The sequence below is a fragment of the Cervus canadensis genome, chromosome 24 (assembly GCF_019320065.1).
Source record: "Cervus canadensis isolate Bull #8, Minnesota chromosome 24, ASM1932006v1, whole genome shotgun sequence".
NCBI classification, from domain to species: Eukaryota; Metazoa; Chordata; class Mammalia; order Artiodactyla; family Cervidae; genus Cervus; species Cervus canadensis.
The window spans coordinates 20,025,654-20,051,340 of NC_057409.1; the positions used below are offsets into that span (position 1 = coordinate 20,025,654).

At 44.7% G+C, this 25,687-nt stretch overlaps 2 protein-coding genes across 7 annotated transcripts in view; one reads left to right on the forward strand and one right to left on the reverse strand.

Moving 5' to 3' along the window:
* The window catches only part of COL4A4 (collagen type IV alpha 4 chain), a 151,628-nt gene extending 147,090 nt beyond the window's left edge, over positions 1–4,538 (forward strand). For 2 of the 3 annotated variants that reach the window (XM_043445277.1, XM_043445276.1), the window contains exon 49: positions 3,683–3,866. In XM_043445277.1, coding sequence (XP_043301212.1) covers positions 3,683–3,724 — 42 coding nt within the window. In that variant the 3' untranslated portion in view covers positions 3,725–3,866. Of the gene's footprint in view, positions 1–3,682 lie in introns of all 3 variants that reach the window. The other variant, XM_043445279.1, reaches the window with a different exon arrangement.
* RHBDD1 (rhomboid domain containing 1) overlaps positions 1–25,687 on the reverse strand; it is a 188,432-nt gene that overhangs the window by 38,528 nt on the left and 124,217 nt on the right. The window contains exon 7 of one of the 4 annotated variants that reach the window (XM_043445304.1): positions 9,829–10,906. The exons of the other annotated variants lie outside the window; for them this stretch is intronic. Within the exon in view, the coding sequence (XP_043301239.1) occupies positions 10,794–10,906 (113 nt within the window). The 3' untranslated portion in view covers positions 9,829–10,793. Of the gene's footprint in view, positions 1–9,828; positions 10,907–25,687 lie in introns of those variants that run through there. 4 annotated transcript variants of the gene reach the window in all.

The following is a 25,687-nucleotide window of genomic DNA, read 5'->3' on the forward strand; positions in this document are numbered from 1 at the left end:
AAAATTGATTCCCCACTGCAGTGAACTTCCAAACAGACCGCTTTGGCCCAGTCGGGGTCCGCCTTGTCTTCCGCGTGTGTGTGTGTTAATGGTCCTGGAGCCACATGGGGCCACGTTCACACAAAGCAGACCCCTTCCCTCCCCTGGGTACGCCTACAGAGCCGCCCCACAGCCCCACAAAGGACACTTTCCCTCCATCCACATAATGGCATCTCATGCAGGGAAGTGACAGAGCTATCATTATGCGCTTGGGAGAAAATTAAGGGCCGACTTAATTAAACTAAGGTAAGAAGATTCATTTAAGTCATCGTCACCCCCCACCCCCGCCAAAGACCTGACACTTTTAAATGCAACAAAGACAACCTACAGCTTGAATCTTGTGTTCTGTTATTGGTTTTTATAGGAGCATCCTGTTTTTCCTATCCTAAAAACATTCTTGTATTCTATATCAATATTAGACCAAGGCAGCAGTTTGATATTTGGCTTTTTTTTTTTAACAAAAGCTTAGAGGTCATGTCATTTTATAGTGAGTAGTTTTCTGTCTAGCAAAAGGATATGTTTTCTATTTTGCTAGAATTCTGTGGTCTAATCCTGAAAATCAAAAGGCTTATTGGAAAAGACTTTTATTAAATTTCCTTTTCTCATGTTAAAAAATTGATATTTTAGAGAAAACTAAAGAAATTTCCCATGAGAAAGTGACACTCATTTTAGTGCTTAGTTTCAATGCACTTAATAATAATTAAAACTTTGTTTATAAGAAATGCTTTTCTTGCCAAATATTGATTGGGAGTGTGCTCTTATATGCAGAATGTATTTCAAATGAATCTTGCTCTGGGCTGCCCCCCAGGATGGCAATTTTTTTAAGCCTGCTTCCTGGTAAAAAGAGAAAAATGCACATTTTAAGAGGAAGTATTATCTTGATGTACCAGAATATTTCCTAGTTCATTTGACCCATTTGTTAATTTTTTTAAACTCTGCTATGGCATGTTAAATATTTGCATACACCTGAAATTTAAGCCAATTTCAACCTTATTTATAATTACCATTTTCTGATTCCAAAAGTTTTTTTCATATATTACCTAAATTCAAGCCTTCCAAAAATTCATCTCGTTCATTCACGAAATTGTTCTGAGAACATTTTCTGGGAAGACGAAAGGATGATTGATGGACCATAAGGAAACATATCTTGTTTGCTATTTTAAACACCTTCGTTTTAGTATTAGAATATTATCTTAACAAACTGGCCAAATAAATTAAAAAAAAAAAAGCCTGAATTAAGTGGACAAGTTCCTCCACAGTGAGCCCACGGTAGTGTACAAGGCTGATTTCAAAATACTAGTATCACAAGAGTCCCCTCTGAATGCAGTAAAATGCTGCCTGCTGATTTTGAAAAATTATTTTCAATGCTCGAAAAAGCAAAATGATGGAAAAAATAACTATCTTGCATTAGAAAACCACAGTAATTTTTAGGCCATTAGTTTCTTTATCTAGTTACCCATTCAGGGTACTTCTCTCCTTTCTCTCTGAAGGATGAACAAAGCTTTAAAGTTCTTCTCCTAATCCCTTACTGGTGATTATCCTTACCAAAAGGTCCTTCTCCCAAACCCTCTCCTGCAGAGAGTTAGTTGAAATGCTTCTGGACTGCCCAAAGACAGTTGCTATGAGCTGGGGGTCAGGGTGTTTCCTTTCAGGCTCTTATTCTCAATGAGTGGCCCATCCATGCTGCCAGCGGAGGGAGGCCGATCCACCATAATCCCTCCCCTCTCAGATTCCCCCAGACCTCAACTTCAGTTGCCACTTCCTGTGGATTGCTATCTTCTTCTCCGACCTCACTGCACCTGTCTTAATATAGCCTTTGTCCTTCACCTCTGCTCGTGTAGTAGACATCTCCCAGCTGCTGCCTCCAGTTTAAAATTCTCATCATCATTTCTCTGAGATGCAAACTTAATTTTGTTATTCTTTGGTTTTTGTTGTTGCTCAATTGCTCAGTCATGCCCAACTCTCTGCGACCCCATGGACTGCAGCACACCAGGCTCCCCTGTCCTTCACTATCTCCCAAAGCTTGCTCAAACTCATGTCCATTGAGTCAGTGATGCCATTCAACCATCTCATTCCCTGTCACCTCCTTCTCCTCCTGCCTTCAATCTTTGCCAGCATCAGGGTCTTTTCCAACGAGTCAGCTCTTCGCATCAGGTGACCAAAGTATTGGAGCTTCAGCTTCAGCATCAGTCCTTCCAATGAATATTCAGGGTTGATTTCCTTTAGGATTGACTGGTTGGATCTCCTTGCAATCCAAGGGACTCTCAAGAGTCTTCTCCAACACCACAGTTCGAAAGCATCAATTCTTTGGCATTCAGTCTTCTTTATGGTCCAACTCACATCCCTACATGACTACTGGAAAAACCATAGCTTTGACTTTATGGACCTTTGTCGGCAAAGTGATGTCTCTGCTTTTTAATATGCCGTCTAGATTTGTCATAGCTTTTCTTCCAAGGAGCAAGTGTCTTTTAATTTCATGGCTGCAGTCACTGTCCGCAGTGATAAATGACCCCACTGCCCACGAAGTCTAGATGGCTTCCCATGGGGGGAAAGGCCCTGTGGGAACTCTCTGCTCATCACAGAGGCAAATTCCTGTCTCTGTGACTTTGCTCCTGCTCTTTCCACCAGTGATGTCCCCGTCCCACCCCCGTAAGTTTACCTGGCAGACAACTTATCTTTAGACTGAATTAGCTGGTAGGGAGGACTGTGTGCATTTCCCCACGATGACCTGGCCTCCGTTCTGCTGCTCCCAGGACGAGTCAGGGATTTGCTCACTCTCTCATGCTTTCCCCACAGCTCCTGTATGTCTCATCCCGCTGCCTTCATTCTCTTGCTAAAATGTAAGCCCAGAGGGCGGGGACCATGCTTCATTCATTGCTGTATGCTCAGGGCTCACGTAGAGCTGAGCATGTTATTGACTTTCAGTTCTTTCTTCACTGACAATTCAAATAAGCATCATTAGACATTAGATGTTCAGCTCTGGGTATCAGTTCTCATTGACAAAATGGTTACAAGTACAAACCATTTCAAATGATTTTAATGTGACAACCTATCTGCACACCCACAATCTCATCTTACAGTTGTTGACAGAAAGCCGACTGATGAACTTTAACCCTCACCCACTCCTGAAACATAGCTTATTTGTTTATGTTTTGCCACTAAGTCATATCCAACTCTTTTGTGACCCCATGGACTGTAGCCTGCCAGGCCCCTCTGTCCATGGGATTTCCCAGGCAAGAATACTAGAGTGGGTTGCCAATTCCTTCTCCAGGGGATCCTCCCGACCCAGGAATCGAACCCATGTCTCTTGCATTGGCAGGTAGATTCTTTACCCCTGAGTCACCAAGGTTCCTCTGAAACGTAGCATACATTTCCATAAACTGAAATTTTAGAAATAACATTTGAGAGATTTGACAATGAGAGAAGACTCTTTGTGGAAATGTGATGTCTTAACTCATGCTGTAGGCTGTGTTCCCTCATGATGTTGAGTGTCCTAGCATAAAATCCCCTCTACAAAATTTGTATATGTTATTGGTGCTGAGGAAAAGAGTAACAGAATGGTTTACTAAAACTGGATTTATCAAGGGTTTTATTTTGAGCCTCTTAGAGATTATAATAAAATAAATCATTCTCTGTGTTTCAGGAAATTACATGGATTTGTTCTTCTGTCAGCTCACCAGCCTAATTTTATCACTGTTACTTTTATTTGGTATGGCTTCAAGAACAGTGGAAAGATGTGGCCTTAAAGTTGGTTGAACCTAGGTTTCAATTCAGCTGTCCCTTTCCAGCGGCAGCACCCTGGGTGTTACACCAACTCCCTGACCTCCATTTTCCACATTTACAATATGGGGCTTAATGCCTACTCTTGCATTGAAAATTAACTCTAAGGTTATATGTCCAGCACATAGCTGACCTCATACATTTATTATGGCCACATCTCTGATTTAAAACCAGCCCTTTCATATGAAAACATATTTCTTGGGATTCTTTACATAGTAGAACATGATGATTCTCATATAAATTACTGATTAGAATTGTTTATACCTGGTCAATTCTTAATGTCTTTGGGAAAGCTATTTTATTTCAATTCTCGAAGTTACTGTACCACATGTGAAAAAAAGTCACCATTTCCTGCAGGATCATTATCAGGAAGTACTGCAGGGAACAAAACAATTGACATTAAAAATCAGTACTCTGCAATTGCCACTGTTATTATCTTCCAGAGATTCTGCATAATGCATTTTCAACCACCAAGGTTGGCTGCCACATCCATGGAAATGCTTGAATTTTATGGTGCTTAAATATTTAATGATTCATAGGAAAAAAATGTGAAATGTGTCTGATAAATTGCATCCCTTTATCTAACCTACAGTTGTAAAGTTAAAGACTTTCAACATGTAACATTTGCAAGGTGCCTGGTTTGCTATTGACATTGAAATGTTGTATTGCAATTTATACTATCACTTATTATATATAAAATTCTCTGATGACCTCCAAAAGCAACTGTGTTTTATCTGGTGCGTTTATTTTCTTTCAAGCCAAAGTGAGTTTACTACTTAACCTACGTTGTAATACGTCCTGCCTTAGGGTGGGCTCGGGGGTGCGGGGAACAGGAAAGGTTACATGGTAGAAGTGTGATCTGCAGATGGGAAGAGCATGAGGGGAGCATAGACAGTGCCCACCCCCCCCCACCCCCCCGCCCCGGGCTTGGGAAAGCGTGATTCTGAGGCTCCAAGGAGCACTGTCCTCCATGCAGTGGTGAGCTGGAGTGGACATGAAACCAAACCTCTGCTGAATTGAGTTCACCCGCCGGCATGGGGCTCTGATCTTGTGGGTCTCAGTTGTCCTACCAGTTGAAAAATGAGACCACCTGCTTCACAGGGTTGCTGTAAGGGTTAAAAGTTAAGAGCTATATGGGACTTCCCTAGCAGTCCAGTGGTTAGGACTTTGCCTTCCAATGCAGGAGGTGTGGGTTTGATCCCTTTTCAGGGAGCTTATATCCCACATGCCTCACACCAAAAAGCCAAAACATAAAGCAGAAGCAATATTGTAACAAATTCAATAAAGACTTTAAAAAAGTTCAAAAAAACTTTAAAAAATTAAGAAATATAAGTATTAAATATTAAGAAATATAACTACAAAGAGATATAAAATGTAAGGTACTGTTACTGACAACCAGAGTAACTGAAAGTTAGGGGTTAGGAGGTATTTTTATTCTCATGGCACAGGGGTGCGTGCAGTGCAGATATTCAATAGCTGTTTCATGGAGCACCTTTTTTTAATTAGGAGGGAACTTCAGTGGTTATTTGGTCCAACTGGGCTTCCCAGGTGACTCAGTGGTTAAAAAAAAAAAAAAAGTCTGCCTACAAATGCAGGAGATGTAGTTTTGGTCCCTTGGTTGGGAAGATCCTCCAGATGAGGAAATGACAACCCACTCCAGTAGTCTTGCCTGGGAAATCCATGGACAGGGGAGCCCCGTGGGATACAGTCCATGAGGTTGCAAAGAGTTGGACATGACTTAGCAGCTGAGCATGCACAGTCGTGTACTCACTTAAAGAGCAATGATGTTAGCAAATGAACGTTTCTTGAGCACCTACTATATGACAGGAACAGATGAGGAAGCTGAGGTTTAGAGAGGATAAGTGACTCGCTCGGGGTCACACAGTCAACACCAGGAGAACTTGAACCCTGGTCCATCGATTGCTTAAGATTATGTTTTACCCACTACACCATGGCCTCCCATACTACTGGTTTTATCACACAATTCTCTACCCAAGCAGCAATATGTATTACAACCAAATTCAGTGATTTCTGCTAGTCATGTTCTGGTTTTCCTCGATAAAGTAAAAATCGAATGTTCCAATCTGCCAGTTCATCTGAAGATTCCTGAACAAGATGTCAAAAATGCCATGGGGGAAAAAGCAGTGAGCACAGACACACAAACACACCTGCGAAGGAGCAGTGGCCAGACTTGGTGGTATCCACGGGGGCTCCTTGGTGATATGCTTTGAAGGTCCTGGAATCTTGAGTTTTGTGCACTATATTGCAGCATTCGTGACATGGAACCAGCTTTGGGCGCAGGAAGATGGTGACCTCTCCCCACCATCCGGTAAGCCTTGGGGAAGGCCTGGATGTTTCTGCTTCTATGGGCAAAAGACTCTGATGCTGGGAAAGATGGAGGGCAGGAGAAAGGGGCAATAGAGGATGAGATGGTTGGCTGGCGTCACCGACTCAATGGACATGAGTTTGAGCAAACTCTGGGAGATACTGGACAGGGAAGCCTGGCGTGCTGTGGTCTATGGGGTCTCTAAGAGTCGAACAAGACCGAGTGACTGAACAACAACATGGACAAAAGCTTTCTTTCAAGTGATTCTTTCCTGTGATTCAAGAAAACAGACACACAGTCAACAACATCAAGCAGCAACAGACACCTCTTTTCACGTGTGCCACTGGTGATGTTATAAATGAGCTTCTTTCTGTTTCACCCCACAAAAACTTTAGTGATTTTTACACTTCAGACATTGTATCAGGTACTATGAAGAGATGCACAGAAACACAGTCAAAGTCCTGCCCTTGTGAAGCTTACAATCCAAAGACCTTCTCTCACTTCAGGATAACTAGCAATTGTAAGCGGCTTATGGAAACTGTGATGAACACCCTCCAAGGGCAGATCATTCTGGGGGCAGAACGGGGAGGATCTGGATGAGGATCTAAGAGAGAGGAATAGGTTACTGCATGGAAGTCACAGGGTCAGGAATGCTCGTGGCCTGGACAGCAATGAGACCTGTTAGCAGCAGCACAGACTCCCTTAGGGATAAGTGAGGGTGAGACTGAAAGGCTGGCTGGAGCCCCATGGTTGAGGCGAATGAGTTTGACCTTTATCCTTTGGCAACAGAGAAATGATAAAAAGGTACTGACATGGTGGGTAGCATCACAAAGTAGATTTTGGGAGATTAATGGGCAGCGCTGTGTAGAACTGAGTGAAGATGAATTTTAAGTATTGAGTGGGGCAATTAACAGAGATTTTAAGCAGGGAGTCTGTGACTCTAAAAAAGACTGGGGCAAAGCAGAAAGAAAATGATTGCAGTAATCCACAGGAAGGGAAGAGATGATAGGATTTTGTTTTTTAATGACTTGTTGTTTAGTCACTCAATTGTGTCCGACTCTGCGACCCCATGGCTGCAGCCCGCCAAGCTTCCCTGTCCTTCACCATCTCCTGGAGCTTGCTCAAACTCATGTCCATTGAGTCGGTGATGCCATCCAACCATCTCATTCTCTGTTGCCCCTTTCTCCTGTCTTCAATCTTTCCCAGCACCAGGGTCTTTTCCAATGAGTCAGCTCTTTGCATCAGTTATTAATTGAATACAATTCTTCACTGACTTTCAAGAGAAACTAGGACCAGGAAGGAGGCGGCCAGGTCTGCCACACCCTCTGGGTTTTACTGTCCTTTTCTGGTGATGGGTCTCAGTCTTTTAATCCCCCAGGTAGCTCAGTGGTAAAGAATCTGCCCGCCAAAGCAGGAGATACTGATTCTATCCCTGGGTTGGGAAGATCACCCCTGGAGTAGGAAATGGAAACCCACTCCAGTATTCTTGACTGGAAAATTTCTTGGATAGAGGAGTCTGGCGGGTTACAGTTCATAGGGTCGTATAGAGTCGGACACAACTGAGCGACTCTGTTTTCTCAGATTCTTAACTTACTTCCCAAGCAGCAGAACGTGTGATGGATATGTATACTGGCCCCAATTCTACAAAAACCAGCCTTTTACTGTCCAGGCCTCAACAACAGACAGCTTAAAAGGACAGAGGGGCTATGAACAATCAAGTACAACTTTGGAATCACAGGCACTAAATACATTCAAGGTCATAAAGAGGAAGCAATTTTAATTGGTTCCTCATCTTGAAAACCAAGGAAAGAGTCTGAATTAAGAGGTCTCCTAAGTTGACTGATCACAACCAAAGCGTGGGAATGTTTAACAAACCAGGAAATCACTATTAAGCAAAGAAACCAAAGTTAAAACCACCTCTAAATGTTTACTCCCTGAGAGATAATTAGTTGAATACACTGCTTTTGCTTGTCTTTCTCAACCCAGTTTCAGTTTTGTGGTGTAACTTTGGAGATTCCTTACTGTAGGAAGAAAAGATAAGATGGATATTGAAAATAATAAGCACTTGGTTACAAGCAAGCCTATTAACTGAACAAAGTAATTAAAATAATTTCCAAAACATCTTTATTGTTGTGCTAAGATAACTGGTTTATATTTATAACTGATATGACCTTTCCCACATCTGAAAGTTTAGTGATAATCCACTCCATAAATAAGGTGTGCCTATTACAGTTACACCATCTGAAATCCAGTTCTGGTGTCTTTACATCTGACAAGTGAAACAGAGCAAGGAGCTACTATTACTAGACTTGACAACCATAAAAAATATAAATACCTCCATATACAGTGGCTGGACTTTTACTGCATTGAAAAAATACTCTGGTGAGAAACCAACACTGAATAAGCCTCTACTGGGAGGCAGGGACCAGCCTTTGGGTGATGCAGTGAGAGAGCTGGAAAGTGTGGCGTTAACAAGACCTCATTCCACAGCCATTCATAATCTGTGCTCCTGTGTAGAAGGCATGTCTTTCTACAGTTGTGTACAAATAATCATAGAGCCAAATATAAATGTCAGAGTTACTTTTACATGTGCTATCAGAAGATGGAATGTAAGAATGAGGTTATTCCCAGTAGGGGGCTTCCCAGGTAGCGCTAGTGGTAAACCTGCCTGCCAATACAGGAGACTTAAGAGACCCGGGTTTGATCCCTGGGTTGGGAAGATCCCCTGCAGGAGGAAATGGCAACCCACTGCAGTATTCTTGCCTGGAGCATCCAAGGGACAGAGGAGCCTGGTGGGCTACAGTCCATGGGGTTGCAAAGAGTCGGACACGACTGAACCGACTTAGTATGCACGCATCGCCAGCAGAGGTCATGGGAAACAAGTTCCAAGAGTTTGGGAGAAGAGGAATGACATATGGCTTAAACATTTCAATGTTAAAGTGTTTGAAGCTGCAAGGCTCAGAGATACAATTCATACTATAAATGTGCTGCATGTCGCTTTGTATCAGTCAGAAATTAAGCTGAGGAGCTCAGGTAACATTGTTCCAGCTGGCAGGTCAAAGTGCTCCCAGGTCTCACATGGTTTGTTAGCTCATTTACATGCAAGTGACAAAGTCTCACCCAGGTCAGCCGAGATTAGGAACCAGACACAAAACTGCATAGTTGGTATGCTCCAAACTTGTGAAACATATACAAAGCCTGAGAAAGCAATATCCTTAAAATCTTAACCCTGGTGGAGACACAGGTGATTTTTAAATTGCACATGTATTTTTTTGTATTTCTGTTTATATTGTAAATTTTATCAACAGAGACACAATACTTATTCTTGAGTCCATTTTCCTGGTTATATATTTCTTCATTTATTATTATATAAATCAGTTTCCCTACTGCAAAAGCAGTACACACATATACATATACACACATTTTAAAAAGAGAACAATATAAAATTGTGAAAAAAGCAGAAAGCAAAATCCTATGCACTCCACCTTCCTAAATAACCTCTGTTAATATGTGGGTGCATTTCCTGCCAGATGTTGGCTTTATGCATATACAAGGTATATATATTACTTTCATAATCAGAAAATTATATAAATGCTAGATAAAGCCATAGAGGAAGATCCTTTTCTGCTTCTAACTCTCTTTAAATATAAATATCTCAGTGATGTAAGACATCAGTGATATTCGACCTTTTCGTTTTATTCCTGAAACACGAGCACCAGGAAACACGTCTTAAGTGACTTGGGGTCTGTGTGTTAGGGCAGTGTCTTGGAGGGTGGCTGTTACAGTGGTCAATTAAAAGGCACTTTTATGAGAAAAAAAAAATACTTCCTCAGGAAGGATTTCTCTGTGACCAAGCTGCTGGTCACTCCTCTGCATGTGGCACCTGCTGCTGCTTTGCTGGTTAGTTAAATACAAGTCGCAGCTCCGGGATGTGACATCGTCCCCGGAGAGGCTCTGGGATGGAGAGGAGCTGGGTTGTCCGTGCCACCTGCCGGGTCGTGGAGTGTGGAACTGATTTCCCGTCTAAGGTCTCACTTAAGCTTTCCCACTGACACATCCTGGGAAGGCAGAGGGGCATCAGAGAAAAGCAGGTTCACTGCAGACACCGCTCAGACATGGGGGCCCCAGGAACCGAGGCGTCTGGGCAAGGGAGGCCGGGACGACACCCTGCAATGACGGCTACATCCGGTGCCTGGAAAGTCACCATGGCAACGTGCCAGGAGGACGAGGGATGGCTCCCCACTTCCTGCCAAGTCGGGCACGGAGCAGGAGGAGGACCTGATCTTCTGGGCTGGTGAACACAAACCTCCTGGCAAAGGTCACGGTCCTCAAAGACATAACAAGGCAGAAGCTCCGCTGAGTCAGCAGTGAGAGACAGGAGCGTGGAAACTGGTCCCCACGTGGAGACGCCCGAGCTTCTGTCTGCAAGGGAACAAGGTCAAGAGTGCCATTCCCAGAGAGCTGGGGGCTGTCAAAACAAGTCTGGTCTCAAGATGTCAACTAGCTCAAAACATCAGTTGGACTCATGGTGGCTGCAGGATGACAGGCCACTGCAGAGGTGAGCAACTGGGATGGTCAGGCGCCCTCTCTGCTTTTGTACAAAGCTGAGGGTCTGGGGGTAATTACTGCACAACCGGACCGTGTTTGTTCACAAGGCTGGGCTGCCTCGCTGGCTGTCAAATCTGTGCAGCCGCTGTCTCCTCATTTCTTCTTCTGGTGAGAGACGGAACCCATAGGCCGGGGGGCTGCTTCTGCGATTTCCTGAAGAGAAAGCACAGGGTAGAATCAAGCACTGCCCTTGTTCTGACATTCACAGGGCTCGGCACCCCAGATCCCAAGGGCGGGGGAGAAGAGGGCTCGGGTGTTATCTTTAGCACGAGACAGAGACAGAACAAACAGATTTCAACTGCAGCGGTCAATATGACATTGCGACATCAAGTGAACGTTTTTAGTGAGGTCCAGTCCATGAAGCTAGTTTGACTCATTTTGAAACTTCTTGACAATTCTCCCATTTCAATGTCGGTTTTTTTTTTCCCCACCATGCTCCATAATTCGCATCATTTAATTTCCCTAATGTCTCAAGGGCTGAGTTTATCTTTTCTTAATGCCCAGAAATAACTTGGTCGCTATCTGTAACGTCTTCACTGGATGTGCTCGCAGGTGTCTCCCGATGAGTCTGAGGGTCTCCCCTTTCCTCCCTCTAACCTCCTCTCTCCGGTACCTCGCCAGCCAGTGGGAGTCACACCTATCAGACGCACAAGCACCCACAGGGCATCATGGCCCACAGGGCAAAGGCTGTGTTACCATAATGATCAGTATTGGGGCAGGCAGACAAAAATACAGGCATAATATGTGAAGATCATATGAAGGACCATGGAAGTCATTACTGAAAAGACCTTCGTGGGGCTTCAAACAGACCAAGAAAATCATCTGCAATGATAGAAGCACTTCAGTTTACTGCATTAAAAAAACAAACAAAGAAAAAACCAATGGAAGATCCAGGCATTGTTGGGGGGGAGGGTAATAAAGGAATAACAGCAGACAGTCCTTGATCTCAAGGAACCAGCAACCTAAGTCTAATAAAAGAGCTTTAATGTTCGCAATGAGGCAGCCATGCAGGGTATCACTGATGGATACAGACAAATAGTAGATTCACTTTTCAGCACGTGGACCAAAAAGATTGTACTTTTTCCCTTCTGAGTCTCTGCTAACTCTGTGAGTTCACTTTGAAAGGCCTGCTTCCATCACCTACATCCATCAAAAGTTCTATATGTTACAGCCAGACCACCACACTCAACACTGCCCTCTGAGGTCCTGACTCAACTGACTCTGGAAGTTCTAGCTGAGCCACGAACAGTAGGTGGTGGGAAAGGGGGCTGGAGCCACGAGGGAAAACAAGTAAACAGGTGATCCCTCCTGCTCACACTCTTGAGCGTTGGAGATGTTGATAGGTAATATGTCGACGTGGCGACTGTTAAACCTATGATGAAAAGATGACAGAAAGCAGTGTGAAACTAACAGTCAGTTTGCTGAGCTACAACTAGAATTTCAGCAGTCAGACAGAAATGTCTAAGAAGGCAGTTTTTGGTCCACACTGCGAGAGAGACCCCAAGACTCACCCAGATGTGGTTCTCCTTTCCTTTTGAGACATGAGGGAATTACCCCTCCCAGACCTCTTGTAACATTTTCTGACTAGTCCACCCAAAAGTGAACTGGGTGGACCAAGCCCGACACTCCGTCCCACTGGGTAAACTCCACTTCGAGGTTTTTTTGATCAGTGAAGTATCCGTCATTTTACCAACGTTCACTGAAGATGATGTTCAAACCCAGAACACTTTTACCATAGAGATTCTATGAATCCTATAAAAGTTTTACTGGATACAGCTTTCGCCATATACATTTGTAGAGGGCTTTCTCTCTGTTTAAAGTGGTAAACACTTTGAAATTACAGAGAAACTCATGAATCCAATTACCATTAGTTTACAGCTTCAAATTGCTTTATACAATGAGATCCAAATCCTGCTTCTCCTCTGACAGTGGTTTTTAACAAGTCCATCCTTAATTGCACTCATTGAGCACGGGCCAGTGTGTGACAGCCCATTCCAGCTGCGCAGGGAACTGGGAGGCCTGGGCTGTGGGCAGAGTCAGAAGTGAGCTCAACGTGGCATGTTGACTCTAGGCCACAGGGCGCAAGCCCACACGTGCTGAAAGATGCTCAGACACCCAAAGGGACTCACAGCGTCCAAGAGAAAGAGCTGTTCCGCGAAGGGAGAAATTAGAGAGGACAGACTGTGAAGGTTCCAGGGGTCCGGCTCTCAAAGTGGGCAGCCCGCACAAAAGCTCTCTGGAGTCCCGCTTGGGGCACTGGAGGAGAGCCAGGGCTGAGCCAACAGCAGAAATGCCACGGGCCCACGTAGAAAACTCACATCAAGAGAGGAACAAATAATCACTCCTTCATTAGAGCCTTTTAAGGTATCCTATTTCAATTAGTTTTTATTCCTAATTTCATGAAGCCAACCTTACAGAGGAGGAAACGGAGGCTCAGGAAGAGTCAGGGACAAAGCTAAGGTCACGAAGCTAGCACGAGGGGACGCAAAACGTGACCCCAGGTGCTCTGCCCGCAGTTCGAGTTCTCCTCCCCTTTCCCGCAATCCCGTGTCACTGTTCCTTCTAACACACCGGGGATGTTAAGCATCTTATCTTTTCCTTCTACCTTATCCTCCTGCCCAAACCCAGAGAGTCCCTTTCCTGTATAGATATGTGGGGAGCTCACTATCTGAAAAGAGAAAAAGAAGAACCAGCCTAAGTCCTCAACTTGATGGGACTCTGCTGTCATGACAGATGAAGACAGAACTGAAGTTCCCACGCAGAAGTGAAAGTGTTAGTCGCTCAGTTGTATCCGACTCTTTGCAACCCCATGGGCTGTAGCATGCCAGGCGTGGAGTCCTCCTGGCAAGAATACTGGAGTGGGTAGCCAGCCATTCCCTTCTCTGGGGGATCTTCCCGACCCAGGTCTCCTGAATTGCAGGCAGATTCTTTACTGTCTGAGCCACCACAAAGTTCCCCCATTGGGTCCCCTTAAATTCTACTGACTGCTGGAGTCATTGGGGTTTTTTTAGGATCCCTGGGAAGGCCTTGGGTATAGCAACCACAAAACAACAACGATGGACAATGCCTGACTTGGATGTTCTTGTGGATATTTTAAGTCCTTCAAACAGTGTTTCTGATTTATCAAAGCCACCCTATTGTCTGAAGAATGACTTAATCCTTTCATTTCAGGTTTTGAACTCCATTCTTCTTAATGCTAGTGGTTAATTTTTTTGGAAAGTTTTCAAGTCTAAATTAATCTGTGATATTTTAAAGGCAATTGAGTATTTGATATCAGTCAGCAACCCACCCATCCTATTCATCATCTGTGCTTTGGGTCAGGGCCTCTCAGCTGCTCTGCTCAGTCTCAGCTCATCTCTGTCTTCCAAATCGACACTTTTTCATTTGTTTTTTAACCCATTCCTGTATTTTCCTCTTCTGTCACACGATCTATCACTTCTCTCTTTAGACTCCAGAATCCTCTGAAGCTATTTCTCAAAGGGTCTTAAGAAATGTGCTTTTAACATCTACTTATATTGATTGCATATGTACTAAGTCGCTTTAGCCATGTCTGATGCTTTGCGACCCTAGGGCCTGTAGCCCATCAGGCTCTTCTGTCCATAGGATTCTCCAGGCAAGAACACTGGAGTGGATTTCCAGGCCCTCCTCCAGGGGATCGTCCCAGCCCAAGGATTGAACCCACGTCTCATTATGTCTCCTGCATTGCAGGCAGGTTTTTTAACATTAGCGCCACCTGGAAAGCCTGAGCACATAGGAAAAGATCCGAACGGGCCTCAGCTGGATGGTAAAAGAAGAAGAGGTCCCTGTGGCTGTACTGGAAATGGGAGATGTTTCCAGCTGTGCATACAGCTGCGGGGGAGACCTCAGGGAAGGCTTCATTCCATGAGGCTCTGTTTGGGTCACTTGTCAGGGGAGGCTGAGGAGCAAGGTGACTACCAGGGTCCTTGTACAACTTGAGTTTGATGACTGGAATTAAATTGTGCCTCCTCGATGTATGGTTATATATCCTTGAGTAAGTAGGTTACCATCCCTAGCCTCAGTATTCTTATCTGTAAAATGGGACTAGTAACAGTACCTCCTCTGTTAGGTTGTTGAGAGGATAAGGAGCGATGATGCATATAAAATGCTGAGTGCCAGGCATGCAGTTAGTGCTTGATGGCCAATGGACGCTGGGATGTTTAACCTCTAACATCAGTGAGAATCACGGGTTAAATGTCTGCTTGTTACTATCACTGACTAAGACAGATACAAAATAAAATTCCCAATGACTTCTTAAAAGATAAGAGCCCAGGACTTCTCTGGTGGTCCAGTGGTTGAGAATCTACCTGCCAATGCAGGGGACACAGGTTCGATTCCTGGTCCAGGAAGATCCCACATGGAGGAGCAACCAAGTCTGTGTGCCACAGCTACTGAGCCTGTGCTCTAGAGCCTATGTTCCTCGACAACAGAAGCCACTGCAATGAGAAGCCCACGCGCAGCAACTAAGGAGTAGCCCCTGCTCGCCACAACTAGAGAAAGCCTGTGTGCAGTAGCGCAGACCCAGTGCAGTCAAAAGTAAATAAATAAAAAATGTTTTAAAAGATAGAGCCTAATTCTGTTTGAGGAAGAACTGGGAGTGTTTTGTACAAAGCGTGGGGTCACTATGTATTAAATATTTGCCCTCCAAGAAACAGATGCAAAAAGGGTAATTTGTGACCCCCATTTTTGTAACCAGAAGGAGCCTTACAGGCTTTGGGAAAGCTGGAGACCTTCTTTTCTCTGCTGAGTAAAATCATGCATTGAACTTACAGACTTGGGTGAAACAGCCTTGCTCTGTGGAACTTGGTACACAACATTAGTATTTATGAGCCTTGCTTCTGTGTTCCTGTAAATGGAGGTCAGCCCTCAATTTTACTGAAAGAAAGAGTGAGCATGCTTCAAAGAACCTCAGGAACAGTGCCCGGTTTAAGAAGATTTAGCTCAATTATGGCACCAATGGTGAGATCATAAGATTTATTGACTTGTGGTTCTTGATGGAAAAAATTTTCAGTTCTCTACGCTTATGTATAATGCAGTAACCTCTGCGTTTTACATCTGAGGGAGGAGAAGCAATTCCATCCACATAAGAATTGCTAAAAAGAATGCCGTGAGTTGATGGCCCTTTTCCCTACTGTTCGCCATCCCTGTAAACAGAGATGCTTAATTTGCTGGTATTCATAGATGCTGCCATGATCTGATGAGCCCTCTAGACCATTCAGTGATATTACACTAAAATGAAGTCACAGGGTGGCGTATCTTTCCCTTAAATCAGGGACCCATGGAAGGCAATCACTTAAAACAATTTTTTAAACCAAGAAACCTCTAAATGTTCTTTTTCCTTTGTCAAATGAGGGCAGTAGCATGGGACCCATAGTCTGTCTTTCAAAAAATGTTACTTGGTTAGAATTCCATGAATTCTAAAGCTTGCAAAAATGCTTTCTGATAGCACAGTTGCTAAATCATTTACTACGACCAAAAAGGCCTGGAAGAAATCCCAAGTGCAATAATTAGCAAGATATTCTTTGAAAGTGGGAGGTGCCCAAGGATAATAAGACCACTCTATTTTTTGAGTCACTAATTACAATGACCTATCTATCCGTCCATCTCTAAAAAGAGTTTGAAATCACTTAAAGTCTCATAAGTTTCATACAGATGGAAGTTTCATTATGGTTTACAGTAAATGTAACACTTACTAACAGGTGTGACTTGAGAGAGAGAAATTCACATTTTTACTCCTCAACCAATGAGTTGAAAAAGTAAAGACTCTGAATCTGGAAAAGACTGAAGGCAAAAGGAGAAGGGGGGTGCAGAGGATTAGATAGTATCCCTGACTCAACAGGCATGGATTTGAACAAATTCCAGGAAATAGTGAAGAACAGGGGAGCCTGGTGTGCTCAGTCCATGGGCTGCAAAGAATCAAAAATAACTTTGTGACTGAACACCACCAATCAAAGAACAGGAGTAGGAATTTCTTAGTTCTGAAACAGTACCTGGAATCCCCAAATGAGAAGCTTTGAATGGAAATCAACTCAGTTGCTACTTTCCCTGTTGTACTTCTCTGCCCGTTCTAGTTGGCTAATTTGGGGGACTTTAACTGGCCACAACTGACTTAAAATCAACAGGCTATAATTCAGTCAGCAATTTGAGTAATCCAAAATACTGGGTCTACGGTCAGATCTAGAGTTTTTTGCAATATAGACAATGCACCGTCTGAGCTCTAGAACAAAAAGAGAAAGTCCAGGACTTCCCTAGTGGTCCAGAGGTTAAGATTCCAGGTTCCAATGCAGGGGGTATGGGTTCGATCCCTGGTCAGAGAACTAAGATCCCACACGTGTTCTAAGCTGCTTCAGTGGTGTCTGACTCTTTGCAACCCCATCGACTGCAGCCCTCCAGGCTCCTCTCTCCATGGAATTCTCAAGGCCAGAATACTAGAGTGGGTTGCCATGCCCTTCTCCAGGGGATCTTTCTGACCCAGAGGTCAAATTCTCATCTCTTGTAGCTCCTGCATCGCAGGCAGATTCTTTACCACTGAGCCACCACATGCCATGCGGCAAAAAAAAAAAAAGAACAGAGAAAGTCCAGGGGGAGATAATGTTTTCTGGGTAACTGCTACATGCTTTCCCTACTTACTCTCCCCTCCTTTGCAAAAGTGTACAACTTGATTAATTTTCATGAACGGAACATATGGGAGCAACATCCAGACCAAAACACAGGAGTATTTCCAGCACTCACAAGCCTCCATGTGCTCCCTCCCAGCACTGGTCCACGGACTTCTCACAGCAGAGATTTGTTTTATCTATTTTTGTCCATAAGTGGATTCATACAATATGTACCCTTTGTGAGTAGCTTCATTTTACATTATGTTTGTGAGATTCACCATATTGCTTTATGTAGCTTTTATTCTACTTATCCTTCTGAGTAGAAGTTCGTCTGTTTTACAGCTAGAAAAATTGAGGCTTAAAGACTTTAAGGAGCTTGCCATGGCCACACGGTTTGGTCAGGAACTGAGTCCAAAGTCAAATTCATGTCTGTTTCTACTCTGCTCTAGACATGCCGTGTCTCAGTTGTCTTCCTTAATTCTGAAACCAGACTCTGTAAACCTGAACAATACTATTGCTTTTACACTTGATTTGGAGGCAGGGTCTGTTTAGAATGCAGCAGGAAAATGTTACCTTCTGCCGTAGATAAGCCTCATTGCAAACAGCAAGATTTTCTGGATAACAAAGTAACCAGAATTAGGATCTCCCTTGACAAGGTTTTAGGCAAGAGGTCCAGTTGTGTATGTCAGGCTTGGTAATTAACTACATCATGTATTTTCTAAACAGAGAACAGCCTCTAAGTTCTTACAGAAATAATTCTCAATAGGCTGGAGGAGCAGCAAAGAAACAGGCTGAAGACTTCCCTGGTGGTCCAGTGGTTAAGACTCTGCTCCCTATGCAGCGGGCCTGGGTTCAATCCCTGGTCAGGGAACTAGATGCCACAGCTAAGACCCAGTGCAGCCAAAATAAACTTTAAAAAGGAGAGAGAGAGAGAGAGAGAGGTTGAGGAGCAAAGTGTCTCCCATTAGGAAACACTGTAACATGAGGTATGTATTTCTTTAAACAAATGGATGTAGATTTTTTAAAACAAAACAAAACAAAAATAAACAAATGGATGTAGATTTTCATACTAAAGGGATTTTCCATTTTTTAAATCAATCTGTCTCTGATCTTTTCACAAATCTGTCATCACCTTAACACTTTATCAAGAGGGATTTTAATGAAATTAGGAATGATTTTCAAGCACCTTTTATATATATTTATACATAAAATCCCATTAGTAAAAATCTCTTTAGTATTAAAATCTATACAATGGTTTATATACATTTAATATGTAAATGTTTCAAATTTTAGGATGTTTCCCATTCTCTTTGATCTAAAACAGAATGCTCACCAATCTGGAGGTGCCTCAGATGGAGTTTACTCAGTGACATCAGCTGATTCTGCAGACTGAGGTTAACTGTCTCCAAGAGTATCTTTCCCAGTTCCATACACTCTGGGACTGCATCTTTTATTTATTTATTTTTTTAAATTCAAAATCACCTAGGAATATCCACTGGACAGATATGAGAAAATTCTTGGAAAACTAGATGCAGGCCTCCCTTTGCTGCCATATCCTCATTGCCTAGTACCACGAGGTCCCACGTGCCTGGCTGGGATGGCAGAGCGAACCCAGACATGAGCTCTGTCTGAAGGGACAGATTGGAGAACACTTCACAACAGAAGAAAGGAAGTAGAATAAGGAAGTCTTTTTGTGGGCAGAGAGTTCTGATAAAAAAAATACACACACACACACACATATACGTGAGTACAGACAATGCTAGATAAAAGATGAAGACCTTTCAGAAAGATGAAATCCCACACTCTTTTCTGAAGCTCCAAGACCAACATGCCTGACTCACCCAGGAGGGGTGGCTGCAGCCTCTCTGGATGTTTTTGATGGAGATCCCACACCTGCCTGCAAACAGGGCCCTAGCAGGACCTCAAAGTGGGGGCCACTGCCCTGAACCTCCTGCCTGGCCTGCATCTTTGTTGCCTGCAGGGAATCCTGAGCTCCAGATGGTTACCTACCAAAGTCTCTGGTCCTCTGTCAGCTCTGACTTCTCATCTTCATCTCATAGACAGAGGAGGCCTTCCACTGTCTTCATTGCCTGGACTTTCTGATGACGTTAAGATGGGCCATGGTGGGGAAAGGACAAGCAGGATGGGACTTCTAGTGGCTCCTTGGAGCCTGGATCCCACACCTCCTTTTGTTCATTGATCATAGGGTTATCTTTGAGTAACTTAAAAAAAAAAACTTTTTAAAATTTATTCAATTTTTATGTTTGGTTGTGTTAGATCTTTGTTGCTGTGTGGGCTTTTCTTTGGTTGTGGCAAGCAGGGGCCACTCTCTAGCTGTGGTGGCTTCTCCTGTTGCGGAGCACAGGCTCTAGGGCACGTGGACTTCAACAGTTGCAGTTCCCGGGCTCAGCAGTTACGGCACTTGGGCTTAGTTGCTCCACGACACATGGGATCTGTGCGGGTCAGGGATCAAACCCATGCCTCCTGCACTGGCAGGCAGATTCTTTTACCACTGAGCCATCAGGGAAGGCCTGAGTAACATAATTTAATTATTTTTTAAAAGGAGAGGGAAATGGGTATGAGATTATTTAAACTATAATCAATTGAGCTCAAAAAGATATTAAATAGCCTCCTCTCCAAGACCCACAGGGTTCTGCTTGGGCAGCTCACCACCTGCTAGGGCATCATCATAAAAGAGTTCAGCTGTGACTGAATTCTCCCCTTGCAGGCCTTTTAGTAGCCCTGGACTATGAGCACAGTCTCCATAGAAAGCAAGCAGCTGGCCAATGGAGACAGGAGTCAGAGCCCTTCAGTAGCTCAAATGCAAGAGGTCTGGGCAAAGCTAGACTGTCTTGGAGAATCTACGAATGGGACAGTTGTCTGGCTTTCTGCAAAGATTCTTTAAGTTTCCTGTGCAAATAATGAAGAACTTGTTAAAAATGCAGAGTTACTAGATCCTAAAGGCAGAGATTCTTTGCATTAAGTGGTTGGGGCCCAGGAAGCTATATTTTAATGAAAAGCTACCCAGGTGTTTCTCCTGTAGACAATGTATCAAATGACTGAGAATCACTGGGGAAAAGAACACGTCTTTATACAGGTGGGCTTCCATCTGGCTCCACCAGAACTTTGGACAATTCACTTCTCTCCAGGGTCTCAGGCTCCCGTCTGCACAATGAGGGAGCTAGACTGGACATTTTAGACCTCCATACAGAGATGTAAGATCCCACCCAATGAGGCATCAGGGTTGGCTGGCCAAAGAGGGCAGAGTGGGTCATGCCAGCAACCCGCCTCTTCCATGGCCGGTGGTCTGGGCAGCTACTCTGCCTGCCTGTCAGCCAGCCTGGCCGTGACTTCTGACAGTTGGACTGAGATTTGGCCAGGCTGTGCTCCTTGCAAACTTTCTCCAACTCATCTGATCTAATTCAGTGTCCCTCCCCACCCCCTGATATTTTAATTTTTAATAAACTTTTTATTTGGGAATAATTTTCAGATTTAAAAAAGTCTCCGAGGCAATAGAGCCAAACATATTACCACGGTCTAGTTGTCAAGACCAACCATTTACAGGGATGAGCATGTTACTGTTAACTGAATTCCAGACTTGCCCTGGATCTCACTTGTTTTTCCACTCATTTCCTTTCTCTGTTCCAGGGTCCAACACTCCATTTAGTTGTCAGGTCTCCTTAGTGTCTTCCTGCCAGTGGTACTTTCTCAGTCTTTTCTTATTTCCCGTGACCTTGACAATTCTGAGGAGTACTAGCCTATAGAATGTGCCTCGATTTGGTTTGACTGATGCTTTTCCTCATCATTCGACTGGGGTTAGGGTTTTGGGCAGAATACTAGCGAGGAGAAGTGCCCTTCCCATCACACCACGCAATCATATGACTTATCACTGGTGATGTCACCTTGAGCCCTGGGTAAGGAATAAAGCTTTTTTTTTCCCCTTTTCAGTTGTGCTGGGCCTTCGGTGCTGTGTGCGTGCTTTCTCGAGCAGAGGCGAGCAGGAGCTACTCCTCCTTGTGGTGCATGGACTTTGTATTACGGTGGCTTCTCTTGTTGAAAGCGCAAGCTCTAAAGTGCAGGCTCAGTGGTTGCGGGGCCCAGGCTTTAGTTGCTCCATGGCATGTGGAATCCTCCCAGACCAGGGATCGAACCTGTGTCCCCTGCACTGGCAGGCAGATTCTTATCCACTGTTATCCACTGGGCCACCAGGGAAATCCAGGAATAAAGCCTTGACTCTCACCACCAAGAGTTACCAATATAGAAGTGGGTACCTAAAGTTGGCTTCGTCACTTTCCCTGTTCGAGGATGAGCAGGATGGGCGGGGGGTCATCCCTGACCTTCGCTGGCTCAGGTCCCTGAATTCCAGATTGTCTAACAGATACGTGAGTGTATGAATCACCAGGAGAGCTCTTTGAGAGTTTCCGATTCATAGGCTTGGCACAGAGCCCGGGCCACTGTATTTTTAATGAGCTCCCAGGTGACTCTGAGCTACGCTAGCTTTTGAGAATCCCTGAGCTACAGCTCAGATTTTTTCTTTTTTTTTTTCAACTGAAAATATCCACCCCAGGTTTCAGGCCAGTATTTATACTTGCCAGCAGGTGGAGTGAGAGGCCTGTGACTCTGAATCTGCTGCAGAAAAGTAGGACAAATTCCAGTCAACAAAGCATTCCGCATAGTAAGCAGAATTAGGGTTATTTTGAAACAGATGGGCTCTCACAGAAGCTGCTGCACTGAATATTATGGAGTTGTTTATTGTCTAGATGGTCTGAAACCCAGGGATTATTGGCCAGCGTCTAGCAGTTTCTATGTCATACCGGATTTCTTCCAGGGCAAAGGGGACTGACAAGGCCCTGGGAGAGATACAGATGTGGTTATGGGTATGGATGTAGATATTTTAACCAGCTCTAAACTCAGAATTTACCCTTGCTATGGTACATACTGCCTTCCACGGCTGCAAGCTTCTTCCTGGAAATGACTGGGATCATTCTAACTCCAAATGAGAAGAGAGAAACAGATACAATCTGTGATAATCAGACAACGAATCCTGGATGCAGCAGTCCTAAAAATGCTTTAAATTCAGTCTTAAGTGGCTCTGCTTCCTGGTTTACATTTTTACCCAGACCCTCACTTAAATGTGCCCCAGCCCTCTATCCTCCTGCCCCTTCTTGCGCTGACGACTCCAGGGACCTTGCTACCCCAGGGAGGAAGCAAGGTCAAGGAGGGCCATGGGGCGCTCATGTTCACTGGGCCTGATGCAGTGGTTCCAACTGCGTAGGACCAGGGTGTTACACACGGAAGTACACGTGAGTCCTGGAAATCTTCAAAGGCCTTTAGCACCTCCAGGTTCCTGCCTGGAGAATGTTTTCAATTCCTTAGCCTGTGATCCTGGACACTCGGCTGCCACTGTCCTGGTCGGCCCGGGATCAGAGAGGCCATGGGGTGTCTTGGAAGGCAGCAGCTTGGTAACCAGTAGTTCAGCAGGTCTTAACTACCCCTGCTGCTGAGCAGACCCTCGGCCATCTGAGGGATGCATGGATATGCTTCCTAGTGGGTGAGGACCTGATCTAAGTGGTGTGCTCATAACTGCCTGGAACAGTGGCTCCCTCCCCAGAAAGGATAAAACCCCAGTAGAGGGCGCCCCCTCTGTCACACACAGGGCCAGGTCCTCCACTCAGAAAACAAAATCCCCAACATGCTTACTCTTAGCCCAGACTCGCAGACAGAGGCAGAGAGAAGCACTGCTGATGATATTTAGACCTGTTTCAGTTTTTTCTCATTTCCTTTGACTTGAGTTTTGAATCAATGTCCAGTTTTTTAAGCAAAGGCCCAAGGTAGTTTTCATTGACTTAAAATCATAGACCACTTGGAATTAGCCATATTTCCCTCAGAAACCTCAATGATTTTAAAAAATTTTTTACAATGTTGTGTTGGTTTCTGTCATACAACAATGCGAATTAGCCGTAATTATATATCTATCCATCCCTTTGTCAACAAAGGTCTGTCTGGTCAAGGCTATGGTTTTTCCAGTAGTCATGTATGGATGTGAGAGTTGGACTATAAAGAAAGCTGAGAGCGGAAGAATTGATGCTTTGAACTGTGGTGTTGGAGAAGACTCTTGAGAGTCCCTTGGACTGCAAGGAGATCCAACCAGTCCATCCTAAAGGAAATCAGTCCTGGGTGTTCATTGGAAGGACTGATGTTGAAGCTGAAACTCCAATAGTTTGGCCACCTCATGCAAAGAACTGACTCATTGGAAAAGACCCCGATGCTGGGAAAGATTGAGGGCAGGAGGAGAAGGGGACGACAGAGGATGAGATGGTTGGATGGCATCACTGACTCAGTGGACATGGGTTTGGGTGGACTCTGGGAGTTGGTGATGGACAGGGAGGCCTGGCGTGCTGCGGTTCATGGGGTGTAAAGAGTCGGACACGACTGAGCGACTGAACTGAACTGAATGGGTCCATCCCCCTCTGTGCTGAGCCTGCCTCCCCTCCCCAACCCCACCTCTCTAGGTCATCACAGAGCAGCGGACTGGCTCCCTGTGTTTCACAGCACCTTCTCACCAGCCGTCTATCTTACACACTGTATGTACGTATGTCAGTGCTACTTTCTCCATTCGTCCCACTCACTCCCTCCCTCCCTCCCTCTGTTCACAAGTCCGTTCTCTACATCTGAGTCTCCATTCCTTCCCTGCAAATGTGTTTATCAATACCATTATTCTAGATTCCATATACATACATTAATATACTGTATTTGTTTTTCTCTTTCTGACTTACTTCACTCTGTATAACAGGCTCTGGGTTCATCCACCTCCTTAGAACTGACTCAAATAATCATCTTCTGAAAATACCTTGTAACCTTTGGGCATAAAACAATACTGTTCGTGGGGATCTCGAGGCAAGAATGCTGAAGTGGTTTGCCATTCCCTTCTCCAGTGGACCACGTTTTGTCAGAACTCTCTGCCATGATCCATCCATCTTGGGTGGTCCTACATGGCATGGCTCATAGTTTCACTGGGTTAGACAAGGCTGTGATCCATGTGATCAGTAAAGAAGGTTGAGCGCCAAAGAACTGGTGCTTTTGAACTGTGGTATTGGAGAAGACTCTTGAGAGTTCCTTGGATTGCAAGGAGATCCAACCAGTCAATCCTAAAGGAAATCAGTCCTGAATATTCATCGGAAGAACTGAAGCTGAAGCTCTAATACTTTGGACACCTGATGTGAAAAGCTGACTCATTACAAAAGACCCTGATGCTGGGAAAGATTGAAGGCAGGAGGAGAAGGGGGCAAGAGAGGATGAGATGGTTGGATGGCATCACCGACTCAATGGACATGAGTGTGAGCAAACTCCAGGAGATGGTGAAGGACAGGGAAGCCTGGCGTGCTGCAGTTCATGAGGTCGCAAAGAGTTGGACATGATTGAGTGAGTGAACAACAACAAATAAAAAAATGTAAGTAAAGATCATCCCAAGAAATCAAAGAACAAAAGAAAGTAAAAAGATGGAAGGTCAACAGGAGAACTTTGGAAAGGGACAAAGAGACTTTAATCAGGAACTTCTCGCTGAGAGCAAGCACTCAGGGGTCATGTCCAGATCACACCGGACCACCATGGCCGGGTCACTGCATGTCAGGAGAAGCGAGGGTGTGGGGTCTGGGAGGGAAGGGGGTTGGTACCGCTGGCCCCAGGCTTGGTGGCCAGACTGACTGGCAGCAAATAAGATGAAACATGTAACAGGTCCTACCTCCACCCACTGCTTCCATGTCACCGTCCTGCAGAGCGCGTGGTGCATCAAAGCTCTAGAGACTAGACACTGGGTTTGGAACAGTCACTTCCAAACTTGCACGTGGGCGAACATGGCGAGAGGCAGGTTCTAGGTTTTAACGTGATCCAGGAATCTGCTCTTTTCACAAGCACCCCGAGTGGGTCTGATGCTACCGGGCCCCACTTTGAGAAACTTGGGCCAGAGGGATGCTGTGCTATACTCCGGGGTTTTGTGTGGCTGTGACCATCAGCGCTGGCACGATGCCATTTGCTGTTGTGCACACCGTCTTCTGTCACGTCTTCCCTGGGGCTCCCCTGAAAACCCAGTTGGTAAAGAATCCGCTCCGGTGGTTTCCCAGGATGCGCTGTGCTCAGTCCTGGAGGAGATGGATTTTAAACGTAAGACACCAAGGCAACCCAGTTCTCCTGAAGAATATACCAAGTATGACCACAGTGTTGCCCTGGTGAGTCTATTAATTATCACGTGAGAGTGGCTGACACTGGCCGCTTAGCCAGTCCCAGGAGCGAAGCCACTCGCCGCTAAACCCCAGCTGCC